The sequence below is a fragment of the Pteropus medius genome, unplaced genomic scaffold (genome assembly GCF_902729225.1).
Source record: "Pteropus medius unplaced genomic scaffold, Ma_sr-lr_union100, whole genome shotgun sequence".
NCBI lineage: Eukaryota > Metazoa > Chordata > Mammalia > Chiroptera > Pteropodidae > Pteropus > Pteropus medius.
In genome coordinates this window covers 20,684,520-20,709,008 of record NW_024349803.1, presented here as the reverse complement: position 1 = coordinate 20,709,008, position 24,489 = coordinate 20,684,520, and the positions used below count along the sequence as shown (strand labels likewise).

Below are 24,489 nucleotides of genomic sequence, written 5' to 3'. Positions count from 1 at the left end.
TGGGCAGGGGGCTGTCCTTGGCGGGCAGGGGGCCTGATGGCTGGCCCAGCCCCTGTGGCCCTTTCTGCTTCGGAGAGGCTGTTCCAGCTGCACGTTGAGAGGCCCCCACGGGCGGCTGCTGCTGTGAGGTGGGCAGCGGCAGGGGCGTCGGCTCTCCCAGGCTGCCCTCCAGTAGCCGCTTAGTTTGGCAGTTCAGACAGAGCCACTCGGTTTTCTGTACGGAAACAGGAGGAGAAGGGAGAGGAGTTGATGGAATCACAAAGATCGTGAAAAATACCTCTGTGACTATTTCTGTAACCGTGAGGAGTCTTCCAAAGCGGACATCCCAGGCGTGAGGGGGAAAAGACTGAGAGATCTGTTGCCCCCAAATGACAGCCTCCCCCAGTCTTTAGATGCACATATAGAGAATCGAAATGATGAAGCCCAAAGAAGGGTCCCTTTCTTACTCCACAGAGAGCTTTTCACCTGGCCAGACAAGGAGAACTGTAGGGAAGGGGAGGCCATAAGCGGCACAGGGTCTGGACAAGCCGGGAGCTGGGGCCAGGAACCAGTTATTCGAGGCCAGAGCTACACACCACATCTCTGCCGTGGGTCCCAGCTGAGGTCAGGCCCGGCAGGTGGCAGGGCCCTGGTGTGTGTTGAGGGGTGGGTCTGCTCCACGGGCTTGTCCCTCAGGGCCTTGAGACTGTCTCCCTGAGACTAGAGCTGTGACTCTGCCCTGAGACCTGATCCCACAGCCAGGTCCAGGCAGAGCAGCCTGGCTATGGCGGGGTCTCTTCAGGGGTCTTTCGTGGACTTCCCCTGCTCCCTGCAGGGCCTCGCGCCTAGGGCAAGGGCCGAGGGCAGAGATATGGTGTGTAGCTCTGTAGGCAGGAAACCAGGCAGAATTACTGACGTGGCATTTTCTACAGTAACCTCAAGACACCCTGGGGGTGTCACACTTCCTAGGCTCTTATAGGGTAGGGCCTGACTTGGGCCTGGGTGTGTGAGGTAAGGGTGCTAAGGTCGCTGACCCTTGGGGCTGGTAAGGGCCAAGGGCTACCTCCTTGCCCTGTCTCCTGGCTCTGTGACCCTGTGGTTCTGTGTCCTGAGGTTCTCCTAATGGCCCATCCTAGTGGCCGAGCTGCTGGCAGGAGTCTGAGTGGGCACCTGGGATGAGAAGCAGCGGGGAGGCGGGAGTACCAAGGCCCTGCACCACTCCTGGTGCCCTTGGCTCTGACTCCCTTGGGCCATACCCAGTGCTCTATGTACCCTCAACCCGGATGAGGCGATGGGTGCTGGCTACTTGCTGGGCCTCAGGCTCTCTTGGCCTGCCAGGGTCCACCCTAGAGGTGCCTGGGGAGCGTGCTGGACAGGCAGAGACCAAGCTCTGAGATGCACAGGGCAATGGGAGAGCACAGAGTCTGAGTTAAGAATCCCTCCCACATGCCGCCGGCATCACCCGGGGATGCAATGGAAACATCCCCCTGTCAGAGAGGACTGCGATGGCACAGAGACCTTGGACAGGTGGAAGTGGTATAGGCAGAGGGCAAGAGAGAGTTCCAGAAATGAGCCAACAGCCCCCTCTCCAGCCCCAAGATCAGCAGGACGGGGTTAGGGTCAGGGCCCGGAGCAGGGCTGGCCCAAGGCAACACTGCCCTGACTCTGCCATGGGGCCTTGTGTAGAGCCACATCCGGTTAGGCTCCAAGGTTATGTAATCTGCCCTGGCTCACCTTGGTGGCCTGGTAAACCTCTGACCCCCACCTCTGGCCTGCAGACCACAACCCAGAAGCAACAGCCTAATTGAAGCAAGGGCACCTTGCAAGCATGGCCTAGACAGAGGAGGCAGACGTGACACCAAGGGCTGAGAAGCAAGCCCCGGCAGCAGCCCGCTTACCTGAGCCCGAAGGCCCAGTCCTCAGTAGAACACGGCAAGTCTGGTCACGTGCCTCCCGGGGCCTTGTTCCTTCCCATGCTTACTCATGCTGGGGGCCAGGCAGCATAAGGGGCTGCCCTGCTGCCCTCTTGCTCTGGGCTCTGCTTTAGTCACAGCAAGGAAGAGACAGAGAGCAGGCAGGAGGAGGCATGTGAGGTAAGAGCTAAAAATAAACACCTGACCTGGCTGCTGAAGGCCCTTCTCCAGCCCTTGGTGGGTAGTGGCACTGGGGCCAGGAAGGGTGGAGCCGTGGGAGACCTGGCCCAGGCCGAAGTCCTCTGGGGAATGAGGGTGGGGTGGGAGACAGGCCGTGCAGAATCCCTGTGCCTAGGAGCCGGAACGCAGCCGCTGAGGCCCCAATTTCTTTGTGCACTCTGCTCTCATCTTGGCCCCCCACCAAAATGCCCTTGCCCTGCCCCTGTGCATTCATTCTCTTGTTCACTCTCCCCACTGGGGGCAGGAGGGTAGGAGTCCCCCAAGGGCCCTCGGAACCCAAAGGTGAGAAGTGCAGGTACATACACCATCAGATGGAGTTGGGGGAGCTCAGGGTGAGGAAGGGGAAGCGAGTCGTCTGAGAGAGTCGGTGGGGAACCCCACAGGCAGGCGAAAACTGCTGCCTTTGGGGACCACTGGTGACTATGTCTCATGGGCCAAGGGAGTCCAGCGAGGCTGCACTGGAAGCAGCCTCTCCAGCCCCTACCCGCACTCTCGCCATCATCTGAATGACCCAGCAGACCACACCCTCTTTAAATGTGGAGCCGGCCTACATGTCAGTCTGGTTAGTGACACCAGCCTGACCAAACACCCTGTGGCCGGCTGCCTGGCCCAACATACCCCACGGCCCCACTGCCAGACCAGGGGACAGTGTATGAAAATTCCAGAGCAAAGGGTGCCCAGAGGTAAAGGGCCCAAACTCAGACACCGGACCACAGGCATGACCATCACTGGGGCTGCTGTTCCTCTCCTGACTCTGTGACCCTGCTCCTTCCTGTCCCCAGACGTGCTGAAGCTCCTCTTTTCTGGGCCTCTGCCTCCAATAAGCGGAGTCCTCCTGGTGTCCCCGACGTGTGTCTTTGTGGCTGGCTGCTGCCCTCGTGCTGTGGCACCGTTTCGCGCCCTGTGGAGCATGCCTCGTGAGACCAGGATCGTGCTCTGGCCACAGGGCTGCTTCATTCCCCAGACAGTCGGGGGCTGGTGGGGACGCTTTCTTCCCTGCACAGAGACTCCCCTTTTCGGACACTTTGGTTCCAGTGTCTGGACTCAAGGGCGGGCAGCATGGTGGACCTTGCGTACGTCTTTGAGGTATGGCATCTCGCCTGGTTCTCACAGAAACCTAAAAGGGAGTACCGTCCCCCCATTCCACGTGGGAGGAGACGACTCCCCGAGGTCTCCACCCCAGAGGCAGCCTGAGGCAGGTCTGGAGTACGGGTAGCTGCTGGCCTCTTGCCTGATGCCCCCACCTGAGCCCTTGCCTCACATATCACAGGTGCCAGGCCCTTTGCCCAACTTCTCAAGGGCACGGCTTGTATTTTGGCAATTATAGTAAGATAAGAAACTGGCAGTGTTACTGTAACCATTCCGAGTCTACTAATTTTTTCACAAACTCTATTTTGAACTGAAAGCCAATTAAAAATTAAGCCAGAGGGTATTATTATCCTTCAAAAAGATAAATAGGTAAAAAATTTGGAATCAACAACTCTTAATTATGAAATGACTCACTAAATAGCACTATGGTAATTTTTTCAGAGGAAATTTCAAAGGGAAAGGGGATCCAGTGTTACCGCCTCTTGCATTGTGTGCTCTGGACTCCCTGTCTAGAAAGAGGATAAAGAGATTTTCGCAGCTCAGAGATGTTGAGGGAAATTCCCAACCTGGCTCTAGCCTCAGGTGGAGCCACAGCCAATCTAAGAGGCCCGTGGGGAGCTGGCAGGGGGGCTCCCCTGGTCCGCCCCTCACACTGTGCAGACAGCACAGTCATCCCAAGGCTGGCGGGCCCGCCTCGGTCAAGCAAAGTACAAGAGAGACAGCCAGAGCAGACCTAACTCTTGGACCTGGAGAAGTACCTGTTGGCCCCGCCACCTCACTCCCAAGGCAGCATGTGTCCGGGGTCCTCGTTGAGAAATCAGGAGCCTCTAACCGGAAACACACTAAGTAGGTCACAGAGAAGCACTGAACGCCAAATGGCCATTTGCTGAGGGGCGATCAAAGACAGCCCAGCGTCTGCTTTAGGGGCTGAGCGAAGAAAAGTGGGAGGGACGGGAGGGGACGTGAAGCACCAGCCCCTCCCCACCAGCGTCTTGCAAGACCCAAGGTGGTCGGAACCGCAAAAAGGCTTTGGTCATTGTCTGGATGAGAGAGGACAAGGGCTTGGACCAGGGCTGAGGCCATTAGGACGGAGAGGAGAGGCCAGGTTCTAGTAACAGCAGGGAAGAAGAGCCGGCAGGGCTTGGTCCATAGAGAAGATGCTGAGGTCGGAGGAGGAAAGTTGAGGAAGACCCCAGGCTGCCAGCCTGCACCCCTGACGGTGGATGGTAGCACGGTTTCCGGTTTCCATAATGGGAGCCTCAGGTGTGGGCATCATGGCTGCCCATCCATACCTTCTCCGGGAGCAGCCATAGGCCCTCTAGGGATAGATGCATTAACAGGCAGAGCCACAAGGAGGAAGGAGGAAGAGAAGCCGGGCTGCCCTCTGCCATCAGGCGCAGGAGGCAGGGAAGCAGAGGGCACACGGGGCTGGGAGAAGCTAGAACCAGGATGCCCAGCAGCTTTGCCATCAGGCCCATGGAACCCATCAGATCCTGTAGAGGCCAGGGTGGTTCTGGCCAAGGAAGGAGCAGTGGAGCAGGACGGGGAGGAGGTGGGGTGGGGGCCATGCTGGCCATGGAGAGGCAGAAGCTCCAGGGGCCAGGAAGGCGAGAATCCAGCAGCTACTGAGAGGTTTAGATCAGAGTCCAGACACTCACCCAGAGCCAGCACGTGGCTGAGACATTTCTGTTTGGACTGAATCAGCAGCACCTCCCCTAGCCTGGCTCAGGGGCCGCTGAAAGGAGCTGCCAGGAACATTCACACTTCTGGATATCGATAGCTTCCCCCTCCCCTCTGTGCGCATCCTGCTAAATGAGGAAACGCAGGCCAGGAGGTCTCTCGGGAATAAGGGTTCTCTAGGCTGAGCCAGCTCAGCAGCCCAGTGGGGCTCAAGGACCCTCAGCATCGGGGCGCCCCACCCATTGGCAGTAAGACTGCCTGGCAGTCTCTCTGCTGGCGCTTCTCTGGCCCTGAGGTGACTCCTTGGTGTCCCCTCCCCGCCCTGGTCAGGGAGGCCAGCCGTCTTCCAGGAAGCCACTGGACCTAGGGCCTGGGGAAGTGGCAGTGTGGGGCCTGGAGGACCACGTGGGCATCACATGAAGAAGTCACCTGTCTTGCCCAGGGCTGCCCCTTCCTGTGTGTTGGGAAGAATGGCCTGTGGCAGCCAAGCAGTCTTCTCCATCACACGGCAGCTCCCGAGAGGGCCTGGCCAAGACGAGTCAGAAAAGGTGCCACGCAGACCATGGCAACACCATGGTCTCCTCTATGGTCCCATCCTGGGCCAGCAGTGGTCTGCACGCCACTCCATACTCCTCTGCCCTGCCATCTGCCATGCCTGGCTCAGTCCGGGAGCCCCATGGGCTCAGGGGGCTGATTGTGTGTGGGAGGGGCCTTGGCTTGACCATCTCCTGACATAACACAGCGGGGACACATCCGCTCGCCAAGATAAGCCAACCATAGACCCCAAGGGCATGCCACAGAAGGGGACACACCCAGGTATGTCTAAGGTAGGGTTCACATGGGTGGCCCTGAGCCGGGCAGAGTGAGTGAGGGGAGCATCAGAAGCAGGCTCTGGCTTTGCCAGGATACCTGTGCACCATCTGAGCCCCCCAGGCTGGGCTCTGCTTTGAAAGAACACTGGGGCCCCTGCTCCCTTCCACCAAGCTCTGCACAGTGCCCCACTCTTCCTTGGAGCAGGGACCGCAGGGGCAAGCCCCGACCCCAGCACCCCCTCAAATGTTCCTGTGCGTAAGAAGAGCATTGCAGACAAGCACCTGGGTACTGAGCACCCCCATGAAGCCTCCCCAAAGGGGAGCCAGGCCCAGCCAGGGGAAATATGCAGATCGAAGGTGTGGCTTTGACAAGTAGACACGACACTCCAACACCAATGACCTCGGAAAGGCATGGAGGGTGGATACCACTTGGCCGGGCTGGAGCCTGGCCGGCAGGACATGGCCTGCCCCACTGTGAGAAAGCCGTCTTCCCTGCCTTGGGCACAGGGCATAGCTCTCTAACGGCCCTTTAACTCCCTGTGAGGGTCACAGACTGAGGGCGCGGTGGGACCTCGGGTTCTTCCTGCCTGAGCAGAGGAGGTTGGCATCTCTCATCAGGGCCACGGCCGTGATAGCTGGGAGGGGAAGTCAGTTCAGGGCCTCCTGAGCCTGGCTACCTCTGGGACCAGCCTCAGGGGACTGGTCAGCTAGTCAGAGGCAGAGAGTACCATTACCTTATCAATGTGCCAGTTAGCTCTCTGGGTGGAAAGAGGGTCCTAGGGTGGAGACAGGAGAAGCACAGCCCTCTGTGGCACCAGCGGTGTACGGCCTGTGACTGTCACGGACCCAGCTCTCCACAGCTTTCTCGTTCCCGTGTTCCCCATGACCCCATGACCCAGGCCTTGGCCCCTCACCAAGGCCCAGAGGAACATGCTTGGTCCAGCTCTCTTACCTCCACCAGGTGGGGCGTCGGGTTGAAGCCACAGAGGTTGCACACCTGGAGCTTGCAGGTGGTGCAGGTGTTGTAGTTGGCTGGGCCCTTGCTGCCCACGTTGAGCTCGGCTTGGCACAGTGGGCAGGTAGCCCTTTCCTTCGGCATGGTCTTTGGCTTGGCAGTAGCCTTGGACACTGCCTGGTGTTCTGCTCTGCCATGCTTTGGACTGGTTGTTCCCCCAGTTCTCACTGGGGCTCCAGGCCCTGATCCAGGACCTGTTCTAGCTGCAAGCTCAGTTTTGGCTCCAAGTGCTGGCCCAGGCCCTGAGCCTGGGGTTCTTGGGCCAGCCTCCTTGCTGGCATCACTGAAGACGATCTTGGGCGGTCCCTTGGTGGGGGCAGGCTGGCCCTGGGGGTCGGCCTCAGGCTGCACAGACATGAGGGTACTTGCCTGGGTCAGCAGCGATGCACCAAGGCCAAAGAGCTTTCCAGTGAGGCCCTCCTGGGTCTGCTCGGCAGCACCAGGCCCAGAGGGCACTGTGGTGGCACTTTTGGCCAGGGTCTCTCCTCCAAGTGGCCTGGGCTCAGCTGTGGAAGGCTTGACGGGGTGAGGGGGCTGAGGAGACACCCTCCCCACCTCTGGAGGGGCAGCTGCTTGAGCAGGCCCCGGCACTGGGGTGGCTCTGGCTGTCGTCTCGGCCTGGAGGGGGCGGGGCTGTGGTCCCCCTGGGCCCCGAGATCGCTCTTGCTCCGGCTTCCCCAGGGGCTGTTTGGCTGGGGAATGGACGGGAGATAGGACTGGGGAGTGCAGCTGCTGCTGGCTCTTGGAGCGAGGCGCAGTGGTCATGTCCATGCCCAAAGCCCTCTGCATCTGGCAGTTCAGACAGAGCCACTCCTTCACCTGAGGAGGAAGCATCACGGTCAGAGGGGTGACCAGGACCGGTGGTGCCGTGGCCCAGGTCATTACAGGCCCCGCAGCAGCCAGGGCTAGCTCCAAGCACAGGCAGGAGCACCAAGCTCTCCTCAGGTGTTCCTGGGCTGCCAGGGATGGCACTGCCCTGCCCGCTAGGAGCTGCCAGGCCCGGGGAGCAGAGCAGAGGCAGTCACACACTCCCCGTCCCACCGCCAAGCACCAACCCACTCACTGCCTGCCGGACGCCCTGCTCAGAGTTCTCCCGCTGCCCCCCCGGCTGTGCCTTAGGCTGGTGTACAGCATTCCACCCCACACCCCACCTCACCATCCACGACACCTTCCTCCTGGTTGGATGACCCCAGTAGCCTCCAGCGGGTCACTCTCCTTCCCAAGCTGCTCCCTTCAGGCCTTTACCACACAGAGGGATCTTTTAAAATGTAAATGAGGAGGGAAGGCAAGCCAGCAGTGCCTAGTATAATAGATATTCAACAAAAAACTTGCAGAAAGAATAAATTCGTGAAGAGGGTGGGAGAGGAAGGCGTAGAAAATAAAAAGAAACTGATTCCTGTCCTAGAGGAGCCCAGAGTCTAGCTGAGGGGACGAGAGATGACAAATCTTGAGAGCAAATGTAAATGGCGACGTAAGTACAATGAAATAAGCCCTTTTGTTCCTTAAAGAAGACAAGGTGTTGAAGAAAATGGGATCGCGTGTGCCTCCAGAACAAACGAGACACGTGCTGCTATTCGAGCGACAGACATGTAGTTTTTTCTGTCATTAAGCCCTCCCTGAGTAAAAGGGCTGGTGACTCAAGTTTGGCCAATCAGTGGTTTAGCTAGTGGTGCAGGGGTGGGCATGTGACCTTGCAAACAGGGCCAGTCTGAGCTAGTCCCTGTTGTCCCTGGTACATGATAAATGAACGATAGGAGAGAGGGTTTTCTTCCTTTTGGATTACCACGCAGAAGGACGCTGCCTTGGAAGGTTAGTGGCCTTTCTTCCCAACACACAGAGAGATACTAAGAATGAAGCCAACAGTCAGAGGTGGAGCCGAGACAAAGAGACCTCATTTAATTCTTAGGATTCCGTTAATCCTTCTATCTACCTTTGGATTTCAAGTTACAGGAGCTAATAATATTTTTTTTTCCTCCAAAAAATCCACATACATATCAGAGCATATCACCTACAGGCTCAAATCCCTCTAGTGGATTCCTGTCATGCTTCCCATGGGCACTCTTTACCATGGCCCCTGAGGTCCCCTGATCTACCCCAGCCAATCCCCATCTCTGGTCTCCTTTCTTGCCATCTCTCCTGAGCTGTCTCCCCAGACAGGTTGGGTCTCCTGTTCTGCCAAGTGGTGCTCTGAGCTCACTTCTGGACCAGGGCCTTTGCGCTCAAGATTGCCTCTGCCCCCAGGGGCAGCTTGTTGTGTGGGTCTCAATCAAGTGCTACTTCCCTACCAGAATCTTCCCACAATCTAAAATACTTCCCGGGCACTTTGTATCTATTCATCCAGCTTATTTTCTTCACAGGACTAATTCTTCTACAAAGTTATCTACGAATTAGTTTCTTTGGCTGTCTCCTGTCCCCCTATGAGCGCTCGGTGAGGTACTGTCAGCACTGGGCTGTGAGTGGCACAGATCAGTGCTCTCCCGGACAGGCCTGCCTGCAGGAATAATCCTGACAACCCATTCATGGGGATCCAGCTCCCACAAGGCCACAGCCATGAGATCGGAGGCTCGGTGCCTCAATGGGGAGGCTCCTTCCTCCTCCTCGACCAGAGCTGGGCGGGGGCCATGCCTGATCCAGGCTGTAGGGGCAGCCAGAGGCTTTAAAAGCACCATGGCGGCCCAGTTGCCAGGGAAAGGTCCAGTCTGATCCCTGGGGCAGAAAGCCCCTTCTCTCCACCCTCGGGGTACCTCCAGCCACACTCTCTGCCCTGAGGCCACAGGACTGTGTGGCTGCTGGGCCGCAGTTGACTTGCCAGCTGGGTAGCCTGGGCTCAGCCGTCCTGCCTGGCTGCCCTAGACCAGCACCAGACGAGGTGGAGAAACCACGCTTTGGCGAGTACCCCTTGGGCCTGGCGCCGCCCAGGGCATGTTCACAGGCAATCTCTCGTTTTGTCTTCACAGTAGAGAAAGCCAGGGTCTGATAGGATTTAGCGACATGCTCTGTGGTTAACCCAGCTAGGGCCCCGACAGCCCTGCCGAGCTTGTGATCTGGAGCCTGGAGCCTTCTGCATTCCTGCTTCTTCCGGAGGCCAGTCAGCCTCATGCAGGTCAAGTCATGGGTCTAGAAGTCACCCCTGCAAAACACTGGCAGAGCTTTCAAGGACCAAGCCCAGCTCTGGAAACCCAAGAACAGTGATGTCTAAGCACTGGGGTATGACACCGCCCCCCCAGCTGGGAACTGTTAACTCCACTGGAAGTTTCTTAAGACCCCAGGCAGCTTTGTCTACATTTGAACAGAGAAAGCCACAGAGGAAACAATTTATGTCCCTGGGACTCAGTCCAAAGACCCCTTTAGAAAGGACATTCTTGTGGGGAGAAGAGGCTTGTTCCCATCAAAGTGGGAGTTCCTGGGCCAGTTGTCTCTGCTCTCAGAGGCATCCTGGGAGGGGGTCACCCTCCGGAGGGGAGGCCCAGCCTCTGGTCAAGGGCAGCAGCCCAAACTCAGTTCCTGTGGTGGGTGTCCAGCCTACACCTGAGCTCCGTCTCTGTCATGTGCCTGCAGGCTGCAGCACGCTGTGAGGTAAGACTTACTGAGAAGACAGATCTGGTAGGTAAGGTTTCTTATCCTGGGACTTCAGGGTGACCCTCCCTTGGGTTCTAGACAGGGTTGAACAAGGTAGGGCACGTGCTAAAACTCCTGCACTCACCAGCAGACCTTCCCTTACCCAGCCCCCGTCACCCAGGCTGTCAACAGGCGTCTCACCTAAAATAGAACCTCTCCCAGAAAAGGCTGAAATGCCCCTCAGTGACTCATCGCCCAGATGGGTGCAGCTATTTCTATCCAGCCTCTTCCAGACAGCAAGGAGCCTTGACTGCACCCTCCCCCAGCCCCTCCCAGGCTCAGGCCCAGGCCCTGGCGGAGAGGCCCAGCATGCAAGTCTTCCCAAGGAGGACACTGGCTGGAGGAGCTCTCTGAACCCAGCAAGGCTTCCTGTTCTGCCTCCCCCATGGATCGCCGGGAGCTTGCCAAGTTGGGCTCAACCTCAGCCTCTTCCTCCCAATTCTGAGGCCCCAACTCCTGTGTTAGGGGGATGGAGGCTGTCCATTGGCCAGGGACAGCTGGCAGTATACCCCCAGCCTACCTGCCCACCTAGGCTGGGTCTGCCTGGCCAGGCCTGCGGCAGACTCCCCTGGCCCTGGGACCAGCACAGCGAGAATCTTCCTCAAATATACACAATGACTGTGGCTCCTTTGCACCTTCCAAGCCAGCTGCCCACCGTAATGAGAGGAAATGGCCTTGCTGTCCATGAACTTGACCTGGCATATGGCCAGGAGATGGGCAGGCCACCAGCCACAGACCCCATGTCCTAAGAGCCAGTGGTGGAACTAAGGGGACTTTCCAGGGCCACTGTGAGGCAGATGGCTCTGCCAGATACTAGCTTTTGTCAAGGTGACCCTTCTTGACAGAGAGGAAGCCACCCTGCCATGTCAGAGGGCTGGCAAGGGCCTCCATGGATGCCTGTGCAGCTCAGCCCAGCAGGGGCTGGGCAGCAGTAGGGATGGGAAGGCAGGGCAGTGTGCAGGCCAAGAGGGGTTTAGGGCAGGGGAAACGGAAGCTACAGGAAAGTGGCTTCCCATAGGGCGCCACCCGCAGTCCAGTCCGGGGGAGCCTGCCAGGGATTCACAAAGGCAGGGCCCTGGGGGCTCTGTGGCTCTGAAGAGACTTTCTCTCCGCTGGAAGAGCCATTCTCAGCTGCTCCATGACTCGGACTGATCAACGTGCCAAAGGGCAGCTGAAGTGGCATTGCCCACCAGAGGCCTGGGGACTCTGCGGACCACGTTAAATATGCAGCCAACTGTGATCTGTCTGCAGTGGCCGCTCCCTGCTGCTTCCTCCACTGGCAGGAAGGGGCGTGGGGACAGTTCTTAGCAGGGGCTTCAATATTTTTCTCACAGGGATACTGGTGACACTGTGGCTTGCCCACTGTATTTTAGCCCCAGCCTTGGATTTAGGGTCCAGCCGTGCTTGCCACATCTGGCCCCAAAGGATGCTGCCCAGGGGACCTGCTCTTGCTCTAGGGTACCTGCCTCACTGCCACCTCCATGGCTGCCAGGAAGCTCCGCAGCCCTCAGCAGTAACAGGTTCTCTCTCTACCCTCCCCTCCCATCTCCCCACCAGCGAGGAAGCGGGGTGCAGATGTCACCTGGCCTGCCTTCCTGCGGGGAGCAGCAGCTTGCCTCCGAGGCCCAGCCCTCCCTGGAGGGCGGGCATTCAGTGAGTCGGATCACTCTGCCCTGACATCACGCCTGGTACTGCATTCATGCTTTTTTCCACTTTGGTACAAGTTGAAACGTCACAGAAATAGCTTATAATGAGCCCTCCCTGCTGGTGCCAAGTCCAGAGGTTGCTGGGAGGGCCTACCAGCCAGTGTGACTCCATGCCCTTCAGGGCTGTGAGTCACTAGCCAGGACTTGACTGAGGTATACATCCCACTGTGGCCCGTGGAGGAGGGAGCCAGGGCCGGCCCACAGCGTTGGACATAGCACTTGCTCATCCAGCATCCAGCTGGCTCAAATGCGCCCACTATCTGCTTCACCTGTCAGCTGGCTGGCCTCAGGTTTCGGAGCGGGCACCACAGGGTCCTATCGTGCATGGCACACTGATCCAGAGCCGGATCAGCCAGGCCTGGCCCACAGAGGAGGCCTGTGCCAATCTCATCGGGTCAAGACCCTGAGGGAGGCTCTAGAAACCTGCCTAGCATCTGAGGCCAGAATTTGGGGAGTAGAGGCTGGAAGGCCTCGCGGGCCTGGAGCTCCATGGAGAGGAGAGTCCGCTCCCTCGCTGATCTCTGGGCACATCTGCCTCTGCCTCCTGATACCCCTCAACTTCCCCACTCTTCCCTGGTCTCCCCTCCCTCCAGGCCCATCCACCATGCCCTGTGAAACCTCTTGTCTGTGACAAAGCCCACTCCCCTGCACCCCTCCCCCACACTCCTCTTCAGAAGCTGGGCTCCCTGGACTTCGGGGCACCGCCTCAGCTGCACTTTGAAACCCCGGGGGCCTTAGGGGCTCAGCCTTGGCTTCCCCGCCCTTCTCCCTAACACGTCTATCCCTCGACCTCACCCGCAAACTCACCATCACCCTAAACCGCATCTCCTCCCAAATCGCGCCGCCCCTGTCCTCCTCCAGCCATCTAGGTCACTTCCCAGGCCTCCCCGCTAGTAGCCCTGGGGCCTCAGGGAGCCCTCACAGCGGAGCCTCTGCTTCCTGTTCATCCATGGGCCCTTGGCCTTCACGTCTCTTCCTTTCCTGCAGAATCTGATGTCATTCTAGTCACTCTGCTATATCTCTGTGTTCTTTCAACCTGCGTCTGCTTCGGAACTAGACCCAATTGCTTATCTTTTGCTTCAGTCCCTCACCTGAGCAGCTGAATGGGCACCAGGCAAATGAGCTCCACCATAAATGAACTATGTCCTAACCTCTCCTGGCCCCGCCTCCACCCCACCCCCTGCCAGCTGCCTGGTTAACTCATCCCACCTCTCCAGGAAGCTTTTCTTCACAATGGCTGGTTCAATTTCTCCTGCCCCTCCCCTGCTTTCTGGCCCACATGGTGGCCCTGTTTCCAGTGTCTTTAAGAGGAGCCACACGACAACTCGCGATTGAGACCTGCCTCTTCGGGGTCCACGCCCCATCTTCCATGTTCCTTGGCACCCCTTTCCTCTCAGAACCCGGACAACGCATCGTCTCCTGCTTTTCAGGAACCCTCTCCTGTCTGCACAGCCTCCCTCGTTACTGCCTGTGCTGTCTGCTCCTTCTCAGCCAGGCTTCTTGAGGGTGGTCCACGTGGACGGACCTCAGAAAACACTGTGCTGAGTGAAAGAAGCCTTTCCAGAAGAGTACACTCTGTAGGATCCATTTATATGAAGCTCTGGCATAGACAAAACTTGTGTACGGTGGATAAAAATCAGCAGCAGCTGTCTCTGGCAGAGGGGCAAGGAAGGGCGGGATGGGGTCTGTGCGGTGATGGGGATATTTTTCATCTCGATAGAGGGGTTTGGGTGGCACAGATGCACACATTTGTCAAAGCTCACTGAATGGTACACTTAAGCTTTGTATATTTCATTCTATATAAATTTCACCTGAAAAAGAACCTTAAACAAATACTGATCTCTAGTTAATGATATGCCTGCTTCAGTGCTTAGTGGGAACCATACTGATGTCAATACATGCTGTGACTCTCAAAGGTCTCCAGCCCCTACCTGCTGGCTGCATGACAGGGTCTTAGATTTGTCAGCCTACGAGACTCCACTCGGGTGCTCACGGGCACCCCAACTTGACATGACCTAAACAGAAAAATTCTCCATCTCTACCCCCTACCCTCATGTCCAAGACATTTCCAAAACCTGTCTGATTAGCCTCCAAAATATACCAGGATTCTATTGAGGCTCTCCACGACCATCGCCACACCACTGCCCTGGTCCGGCCCCAGCCTGCGCCCAGAACCCACGCTCCTCCTGTACGCTATTCTCCACCCAGCAGCCAGAGGGTGTGTGTGGGTGTGTGTGTGTGGGGGGGGCGGGGGTTAGAAAGATGAAGAGTGCGCCATAACACAAAATTTGCCATTTTAACCGTTTGAGTGTAACATTCAGTGGCATTAATTATATTCATAATGATGTGCAACCATCATCATTATCTATTTCCAAAGTGCTTTTAAATGCACATCCGCTGACCTTCCCACTGCCACTCTCCAAAACCCCTGAAATCCCATCCAGAGACCCCAGCAGAATCTGCACGGCCTCGTGCTCCCTGGCCCTCACGTGGACCATGCACTTCCCCTCAGGCGTCCCCTGCCTCCACCTGCCTCCAGTCCAGCTTCAGTGTCATATCCTGTAGCCTAATTTCCCCTCCCTGCAGAAGCTCCCAACAGTCTTGCCGCAGAATCCCATCAAGAACCCCCCGGCCTTCCTCCTGGTCCTCCTCAGCCCGGACCCCCAGGTGCGACTAAGCATTTGCTTTGTGTGGCTACTGGTGGAAGGTCTGCCTCTCCCGCCGGCCTGCAGGCTTCACGGGGCCACGTGACATGTCTGCTTCAGCTCCACCCGACTCTTCACAATCAAAGGAAGTTCCTGGTTTATCGTAAAGACACAAAAAGCACTTGTGGAGGGAGGAAGGGTTGAGAAGAAGGGAGAGGGCCGCCTCCGACTGCGCGGCTACAAGCGGGCCTGTCCAGGCCAAAGGCTGAGCTAAACGGATAGCAGAAACGGCAGAACCGGAGGTAACCAGCCAGCCACTGGTTACTTCGCCGAGCTCTCCTCCTCTGCCTCTCCCCGCCTCTCCCCTCTTTTCCCTCCTGCCTGTTCTTATTTACTTTATTTCTCCTTTTTGCTACCATTTTGAGTCCAATCTCTTTTCGTTCTGTTTCTTTTGCCCTCACATCTAAAACCAGGTGTTTAGAAATAAAATTTCATATTTTCTGTTCTGAATTAATTTTACATTCATTCTTAGATAACTTTACAACCCCCTTTCATAGCTAAAAGTTATGCTCCATGCTTGATGGCTCCAGCTGTGAGCCAACCCCCCTTCTGCACGGCTGCCTCTTCCACATGTCCCCAGTGGCTCTGGCCTCCCCCTGAAGGGGTCCAAGCAGAGGCCGAGGGCCCTTTCTCTTGGGAGCATGGACTGGTAGCAGAGCTGGCTGCCCAGGGCCGCTTGAAGCTTGGGAGGCATTTCCCTACTGACTCAAAAATTGTTTGGGTCAAAATGACTACTGCGAGGCAGACTAGACTACCCAAGGACTAGACGTGCGGTGGGAGAAAGGCCTCCCAAAGGGCCTGCCGCCTGGAGCCCCACTTCCATTTTGTTTGGAGGTGGTGAGGGGAAGCTGGGCGCATGTGCATATGTCACCTCCTCCTGGGCCCAGGAAGGAGGAGGACACCTTTGCCTCTCATCAGCCCACTGCTGATCCATGTCCTTCTAACACCTGCTCCTCATTCCTACAGGCCCAGGCGGCAGTGTGGCCAGAAGGGAGCAGAGGAAAGGGGGCAAGGCTGGTGGCTGCAGCGAAGGGATCTGTGCTGCACTCACAGCACCGCCCCCGGGCCATCTGGTGCCCCAGCCCCTGCCGGAAAGGAGTGGGATGCAGGCAGCAGAGGAAGAGGACCGAGGCCATTGCGTAGTCTCCACACCACCCACTGTGGGTAAGTGCCGAAGCCCAAGGCTTGCCGATGGGGGTGGGGAGGCAGGGTGGATTAAACATCTTGGCTTGGTCTCGGAAAAGTCTAGACCTTGGAATAGGAGAGCAAAGGCCATGATCACTCTTCCATAGTTTTCTTAGAGGGGCTTATAAGTGATTCTGATAAGAGCAAGGGAGTTGGGAAGGGATGGGCTGCCTGGACCTGGAAGGCTGGGGGGATGAGGTGGCAGCCCCGCCCCTGCTCCCCATGGGGCAGAGGGTGGGCCTCCCAGGTGCAGGCTGGATTCAGGTAGTGCTCTGGGGAAATTCTGCTGATCCGACCTGGAAGCACAGGTGTGCGGTCAGCCCCACCTCTACACGGCTCTCACTCTTGCGATGCTGCTCCCAGGGCGAGGACAGACTCACATCTGGGGGAGTTCCAGGCCAGGATGTGCTGCCGGGGCTACTCTGAGTAGGGCAGGGAGGCCTCTGGGAGGGCTGAGGTGGGTTGTGCCTGCCCCGGACACTGCTCATATTCACCAGCAGCTCACTTCCATCTTTGACTTTGCCTTCCTACCTACTGTCCGCCCAGCTGGCTCATGGCCATGCCTTGTCTCCCACCCCCAGCTATCAAAATAGGGGCCTGACAAGTGCAACAAGGGTCTCCCTCCTAGAAAAGAAAGGGGTAGCAGGCCTGAAAGTTAAGTCACTGAGGACTGGAGAGGTGGGCTAATTGGCCTGGGCAAGTTTGGGGTGGGCATCAGCAAAGCTACTGAGGCTGGTCACCTGACCTTCAGGAAGTTTAAGGTACTTGTCTAGAAGCCCTCACACAGGGAGAGAGGAGAACCATCTTCTTGCCTCTTCCCATCACTGGGCGCTGAATGAGCTTGAGTGCTGACACCTCCGGCCCCCTGGTCAGAGCGCCCTCACGGGGATGGTCTCTCAGAGGTAACAAGAAATGTTTGGACCCCATAAGGAACCCCCCAGTCTTTTGTCACGGTTTCAAACAGGTTAAATTATTTACCTGCCCTGACCTCCAAGACTGGAGAATCCCAGGAAGAAACAGCCTTCGCCATGAAACAGGCCAGTTGCTCTGCTTGTTCCAAACCAAAGTGGACTGTGGGTGGGGAAATGGGGCTGGGAGGCCCCGGGGGAAACGGGAGACTGCGCCACCGGCTCTGGGTCCCCAGCTCTTTTGCTCCAGAATGACCTAGAATAAGCCGAGACTTCCCCAAACCTTGTCTCCTCCCATGTGCCAGAGGGCACCCTGAGCTCTGTCCTGACTGCCACGCAGTCCCCACATGCTCCAGGCACTCAGAAACCCAGCAGAGGACACGGGCAAGCGTCTCCTTCAGGGCAATCACGGCCTCGAAAGCCGGCCAACCTGGGCACGGGCAGAACAGCCAGCGTCATGTCTGTGAGTGTGGTTCCCATCTGGCAGCCACAGGGCTGACAGGGGAGACTTGGGGCCACGGGCCAGAAATGCAGTGGTTCCAGATCTCAGACGCCGGGGCCGAATGGGGCTGGCGGCTCTACTTGCACGTGAGTCTCATCTCCAGATGTGGTCTGCCATGCCCGTGGGACCCAGCTGAAGTACAAGACCCTGACAGATGATCTGAGACAGAAAAACAAAAGCACCGAGTTCCGGTGACCATCGGCCCCGTGGCGCCAGTCCTTCTCCTCCATTCTGCTCATTTGTCCTCACGAGGCCATCAGCACAGAGTTCCACAACACTCCGAATCCGTGGGGCAACTTGAGTTACAAAGCGGCCAGTGATTCTCTACCCGTGACACACACAAAGAGGCTCATTTCCCATGGTCCCAAAGATCCAAGAGCGGCTTCACCAGCAGTCTCAGAGAGGCCATGAAAGCCTCCACGTCACTTGTGTGGCCCTGTCCCTCTCCAGGACTGCTATGTCCTTCCCCCTGCCAGTGGGAAGCCGAGGAGCAGTGCGTCCTACTGACATGCCCTCGGGAGGAGGCTGCTGACCTCCGAGGCAGGATGCGGGACCCAGGCTGCCGGCCCTTCTCAACCAAGGCTCAGCACCACCACAGCAGCAGGCCCAGGCACGACCTCCCGGCCCCAGAGGGGGACCCTCAGAATGTCAAGTTAGAGGTGCTGGAACAGATGTGCTCCGACCAGGGTAGATCTATCAGCAAGACTTGCGACTTATCTTCTCATTATGTGGAAGCATGACTAGGGAGGCGAATCTGCTCTTAGCAAAGTGACAAAGGGTACCTGCTCTGACTCAAAAACTAGGCGCTGTCGGTCCCTCGGGAATACGTGCTGAAGGCTCTTTTCCTTGACAGGAACACACCGGAACCCAACCACAGAGAAGAGAAGGCTCTGCTTAGAGACCTCGGTGGGAAAGGGAATCTACCAGATGAGAACTGGAGAATGGACTAGGTCAGCATTGGACCTGGACGCCATGGAACAGCAGCCCTAACGCACTGTGAAAGCCAGGCTGGGAAAGGCTGCCGGCCACAGCCCCGCCCTGGTCCGTGGCGCCCTCTGGGATGCACTGAAGCCTCTGGGAAGTCTCCCGCCAGGAACCATGGCATTTGTCAAGCCCGGCAGGTGCCTAAATTGCCGGGCCAGGAGGACCGCTCTTCTCCCAACGCTGTGAGTCTACGGGAAGTTTCAGGCCCCTTTCCTCCTGGCCCTGAGCCTCGACTTCCTCCCAGCTCAAGGAAGCAGATGGACTGAGTGTCGCCAAGGTCCTCCCACTCTGCTGTTTTTCCAGGCACAGTCAAAGGCTGGCTCCCTTCCCACCTCGCCGAAGGTCCTAGGCAAGGAGGAGCCCACTGTGTGGTAAGGACTGGGGGGCCCACCAGAAAACTGGTGCCACCGTGTGTGGCTCTCCCTTGATCTCTGCCCACCCCGCCCAAAGCCGTTCAGGGCCTGCAGCTCGAGTGAGCACCTCAGGGAGGCTGCAACCCAGAGACCAAGGCCAGCACGAGGGGGGATGCCCGTAGCGGCATCTCGCACCCCTGCCTGCCAAGCCTTCCAGATCCTGTGAGGCCAGGTGCTTCTGGCTTCTCCAAGTGAGCTGCCGTGGCCTTAATCACACTGTTCCAGATACTGAGCAAACACTTACCTAACCGATCAGTGCAGGGACGGGCCGTTTCTAATCCCAGATGTAATAATCACGAGTGTGCACGCCTCCTCAGGAAGCCCCCACACTCCAGGAACGACTCCAAATGCACTGAGTCATCTCCCCACACCAGCAGCTCCTTCCTCGGAATCTCACACTTACCTCTCTCAAACCACACGTCCCACACCCACAGCACTTCATGTCGCAAATAGACCCCGGCCTGCGAACAATTATTCTCACTCATCCCCCCACCCATGTGGTCAAAACGGCTCCTGCTGCTGATAATCCCAGCGGTGGCCAGGCCGGTGCCTCAGTCAGCCGCTCTCCACCCTGCCCAAGGGCACAGCCCTGGGGGGAGAACCAGTGACCTCTCTGGTTACCCAGGAGGAGAGGGAGGAAGTCAGCAAACCCGCTCAGTTCATTTCAAAGCCATGGCCCCGGCTCAGCTAGTATACTGGAGCAGCCAGCCTCTAGGTCACCAGAGAGCCTCCGGGGCTCGCCTGAGCGACTGAGCGACCCACAGCAGCTCAAAGCACCCTGAGCAAAGCCAGGGTGGGGCTGTAGACCCAGGATCATCTGGGGCAGAAAGGAGGCCAATTTCATGGAAATGGCCCTGTAGTGACCACTTGGTGAGTATAGGATACTGTCACCCATTGTGAATGCTGGGCCCCCAACCTGGGTCTCTACCCCAAGGTTTCCCGGTAGATGGGCAGCTGCTCCGCCCCAGCTAACTGGAACAGGAGTCTGGAGGAGCGGCATTCCAGAGCCTGAGTGGAAGGCAGTTTCCTGCCTCCCTAGCACCTGGCTCCCCTCACCAGCACCCCCCTCCGAGGCCCACTGTTGGAGAGAGGCTGGCCTAGGGCCAGGGGAATTTGCCTCTTTGGGGGCCCTCTCCAAATGAGTACCCACTGGGGAAAGTTGTCCATCAGACTGTCTTTGGCCCTTTCAACACCATTTTGCCAGGCCAAACTGGAACCAGGTAAGAAAGCATCTTCGACTCTGGGCCTCTGCCCAAGCTTCCGGGAGGAACAGGAATCCCTCAGGAGATCCGGGGCCAGGCCTTATTCTCTGCTACCACCTCTGGAGCCAGAATATGACCCCAGAAAGACACAGATGCCGGTGGCCAAGGGAAATGAGCAGGAAGAGGGAGTTGGTGACAGAGGGACAAGGAAGCAGGGTAGGTGTGGGAAGACAGGTGGGGGAAGCGACGCGGAGGTGGTTACCTGGGTGAGGTGAGGGTTGGGGTTGAACCCGCACTGGTTGCAGACCTTGTTGTGACACTGGGTGCAGGTGTTGAAGTTGGGCTGGCTGGGGGTCGACGTGAGGTCCGAGGTCTTACATATGGGACACAGCGTGCTGCTGGGAAGGGGAGCGATCTGGGGGACGGAGTAGGGTGATGTGGGGGTGCTGCCTCTGTCCGGTGACACAGAGGGGGACCGCCCTGATCTCTGCGTCCTGCCGTCTACCTGCAGCGTCCTGCGGGGGCCATCAGCCTCCTGGCCTGCTGGGCCCTGTGCCCTCGTCTCTCGGGGGCTCTCGCGGCCAGGAGCAGTAGCAGAAGCCTGCTTCGGGGTTGGGGAAGCTGCTCTCTGGCTACTCAAGGGCTCCTTGGGGTCCAGTCTCCTGGAAACGCTGAAATGACATTGAAAATGACTATGTTAGAGACACATCTTAGAGAAGCAGCCTGCAGGGGTCTCCGCCAAGCCCCATTACCATGCTCTCTTCCTGCCTAGGGCCATGATCACAGCCACCATTCGCCGAGCGCTGACTGTGCCCCGTGCTCGGCCCTGTCAAGCATCTCCCACTTGAACCCTCAGCACCGGGCCATGTGGTAAGATCATGAGTGTCCTTCTTACATCTTGATTAAGTGCAGATTCTGATTTCAGTAAGTCTTGGGTGGGGTTGCATTTTTAAGAATCTCTAGATAATGCCTTTACTCGGTCTGCAGACTACACTTTGAGTACCAAGGCTCTAAACCTATGTGCATTAGAAACACCTAGGGTGATTTAAAAATTTCTGAGTCTCGTCTACGGCCATGCCACCCTGAACAAGCCCGATCCTGTCTGATCTCGGAAGCTAAGCAGGGTCGGGCCTGGTTAGTACTTGGATGGGAGACTACCTAGGAAAACCAGGTATTGTAGACGTAAAAAATAAAAACTAAGGGATTGTAAACTGACAAGGCCCTTGCAATCTGTGAGGTCAACCAAGGGCTGCCTTGCCTGAAAAAAAAAAAAAAAATTCTGAGTCTCAGACTGCACCGCAGACAAATTACATGAGATTCCGTGGGGGCAAGACCCTGGCATTAGTACTTTTTCCTTAGTAGTTTCCAGATACAGCTCAAGTTCAGAGCTACTGCCCTGGCAGGTCTGTTACATTCTGATGTGGTCCCTTTCAGAGGCTGACCCCAGACAGTGGAGGTGGGTGTGGGAGGCACCCCAATGTCTAGTTAATGCCATCTCCAGCAGGGACCAAGGTGCCTTCTTCCTGGAAGTCCTCCAGCAGGCCTGCAGCCAGACCAAGTTCAACACATGGGCGAAGTACTACTTTTCCGCTAGTGTAAGGGTGGGTGGGGCTGGAGTTCTAGGATCCAGCCCCAGGGGAGCCACATAGAAGGAGGTCCAGGGTGTCTGGCCCCTACCTCCGTCCCGACCTGGCCCAGCTGCAGCCAAGCCAGCAGAACTGAGTAGTTCAGTGAGATAGAAAGCAAACCATTGAGCTAAACTCAATTCTCGTACATGCCTTCTCTTTTTACCCAACTTAAGTTCATTTCTGCCAATTTTCTTTTTCTAATTTGAAAGACGCTGAGCACAAAAAAGCCAAAAGCAATGCTTTATATTGCTTTCCTGAAATTTTATACTTTTTTCGGTCTGCATTCATTTGGGTGGATACTGACACCCAGAGACAGGGCGAACTGGCTCAGAGCCACTGCGGAGGCCCGACCACAGCTGCCCGTGGAGCAGCCTGGCCTGACCCGTCTGCCCCGGTGCCCAATCCTTGTAGGGTCTGACTGACTGGAGGAGAATCTAAGTTCGCTGTCCTTATGTAAAGGCCATCTGCTTGCCAAAGAGATTCAGGAGCCAACTGGAAGGACATCTTAGGACAAGCCATTTCAGAGGAGAGAGGAGGAGCCCACTGCGGAGGTCCGCTCATTAGCTTCTCGCTTCCGGGGAAGTGCCGATGGACAGGCATGCCATCCATCTACTGAAGACTCTTCCAGAAGAAAGAAACACTATTAAATGTCCATTGGATGTTTCTTTCATCAACCAAAAGCAGCATATACCCATCTATCAAGTCTCACAGACCCACCACTTGCTTCTTCGGTAAGATAACCAGAGTCTGGGTCTAGCTTCTCTGGGCCATCTTTGCCACCAGCTCTGAGACGCAGTACGTTGGTGGCTTCAGCATCTATGGCTTACACTCAAAACCTGGGCGCTAGGGCCTCTCAGTAGACTAATTTCTATGTATCTTTAAGAAATATTTTCACTTGGTTAAATGCATAGTTTCATTTTTTTACTTAAATTACTTGGGGCTGGAATTTAAACGCAGTCCTTGAAAGCTGGTCAGAAGCTCCAAGAGCCCTTTCTAACCTACGAAGGGACTGCATCGCTCCCTCCCAGGCTGCGCAAGGTCTGTGGTTTCTTCTAAGAACTTTAGCCGTTTCTACTGTATCTGTGTTGCCTGACATGTGACAGGCAGGCAATGTTCTGTGTACACAGTGATGTTTTAATTCAACGTGGCATCATGAAGTAGTCTTTCTGGGGACACTGATTGTGACAATTAAGGATCCAAACTTAAGTTAACTTTCAACTCAGCTGTGGTTATTGCAAATAAACGTACAATGCCTCTGCACTCAGCAAAGTCTGTACCGCAAGGGCGATGCCCCCTGCGCGCAGGCCGCGTGTCCGTGCAACATGGAGCCGTCCCCCTTCGCCCTCCCGTCCTCTTGTATTGTTCCTCACACCTTCTGCTTAACCTCCAAGCCTCCAACATGTCCCTCTCTCTTTCCACTGTCACTGACGATCTGCTTGCCATCTCATGGAGAAAGTGGGAGCCACTGGAGGAGAATCTGCACGTCCATGGCCTCGTAGCGTCTGCCCCCCACTGTTCGCCTGTCTCCTGTTCCCAAGGCCCGCTCTCACCTTCCCAAACTCTCCCCTCTCCTTCGTCATCCATCTTCCCCTCTCTGTTGGATTATTTCCGTTAGCATACAAACATGCGTCTCCCATCCTAAAAGAGAACGTCGACCCACTTCCCCCTTCAGCTACTGCCCCATTTCTCTGCTCCTCTTCACAGGGAAACTCGCGAAAGAATTGTCTCCACTCGGCGCCTCTCCTCCCTTCCGCTCAGCCCAGTCCAACCTGGCTGTTACCCACCATTCCACAGACATCGCTCAGGTCCCAGTCACCGATGGCCTCCACATTATCAAACTTGACAGTCACTCTTTGGTTCCCCACCTCAGCTAACCAGCAGCAGCAGCACCTGACAGCGCCGAGTACTCCCTCCTTCCTGCCTTCTGGAACACCACCTTCTCCTGGGTTTCCTCTTGCCTCCCGGCTACGCCCTTCTCAACACTTTTGCAGGTTCTGCCTCATCATCTCGCAATCCCAGGGCTCCGCTTCTTACGCTGGAGGGACTCAGTCCTTGTGCACATCAGGCCCAAGGCTCTAAATCCCGCTTCCCACCGATAACTACCAAGTGTGTATCTCTGGCCCAGATCTCTTCCCTGAACTTCTCTCTTGTCTGTCAAACCTACATCTTCACCGAGAGGTTTTACAGGCATCTCAAACGACACATCCAAGCCAAGCTCCTGTTCTTCCCCCAAATGTGCTCCTCCCAGGCTTCCCCTTGGAGTCGCCTCTGACTCCCTTCTCTCATCCCATGTCGATCAACAGTACATACGGATGGCTTCCGTCTGGCCACTCCCACTGCCTCCTTGCTCCATCTGGTTCAAGCCACTGTCCCCTCTTCTTTCCGTTCTGCATAAGCCTGGCTGCTTCCACTTGCCCCTCCATGGCCTTCTCTATGCAGCAGCCAGGATCACGCTTTACATACCTAAGCCAGACCACTTCCTTCTGCTCAAACCCTCCAACAGTTTCCTTTCTCTGCCAGAGAAAAAGCCGAAGGCTTTGCAATGGCCCATGAGGTCCATGAGATTCAGTCCCTTTCCCTCTGAGGCCTCATCTCCTACGACTTGCTCTCTCCCGCCCTGCACTTGCCTTACGCCAGGCCCACTCCTGCCTCTACACGTTTGCATCTGCGGGCACCTGCACTCTCTCAAATGCCTGCTCTTGCTGGCACCCTCTCAGGCACACTGTCCCTGACTACTATTTACGATGCAGCTTCTGTCCCTCCTGCCTCTTTGTTCTCATGGCACTTAAAACATTCCAAGTCATCGTGTGATACGTGTGCTGCTTTTGCGTATCCTCTGTGACCCTTGAATTGGACTGCCAGCTCTGTGTGGGCAGAGCCTCTGTGGCACCTTCGCTACGGTGTGTCCCA

The 24,489-nt window shown here is 56.9% G+C and overlaps 1 protein-coding gene, 1 long non-coding RNA gene and 1 pseudogene across 2 annotated transcripts in view; 2 read left to right on the top strand and 1 right to left on the bottom strand.

Annotated features, from left to right (window-relative positions):
- BSN (bassoon presynaptic cytomatrix protein) overlaps positions 1-20,744 on the bottom strand; it is a 40,898-nt gene extending 20,154 nt beyond the window's left edge. The window contains exons 1-4 of the mRNA XM_039836814.1: positions 20,704-20,744; positions 20,214-20,622; positions 6,666-7,547; positions 1-214 (exon numbers count right to left, since the gene is read on the bottom strand). The exon at positions 1-214 is cut by the window's left edge and continues 341 nt beyond it. Coding sequence (XP_039692748.1) covers positions 1-214; positions 6,666-7,547; positions 20,214-20,622; positions 20,704-20,744 — 1,546 coding nt within the window. The remainder of the gene's footprint in view (positions 215-6,665; positions 7,548-20,213; positions 20,623-20,703) is intronic.
- LOC120582366 (uncharacterized) lies at positions 14,872-18,191 on the top strand. Its single transcript, XR_005647548.1, has 3 exons — positions 14,872-14,999; positions 15,724-15,921; positions 16,907-18,191. It is a non-coding gene; the product is annotated as an uncharacterized LOC120582366 (long non-coding RNA).
- A 271-nt stretch (positions 20,745-21,015) lies between the features above and the next one.
- On the top strand, positions 21,016-21,134 carry LOC120582692 (uncharacterized; annotated as a pseudogene).
- The last annotated feature ends 3,355 nt before the right edge of the window (positions 21,135-24,489 follow it).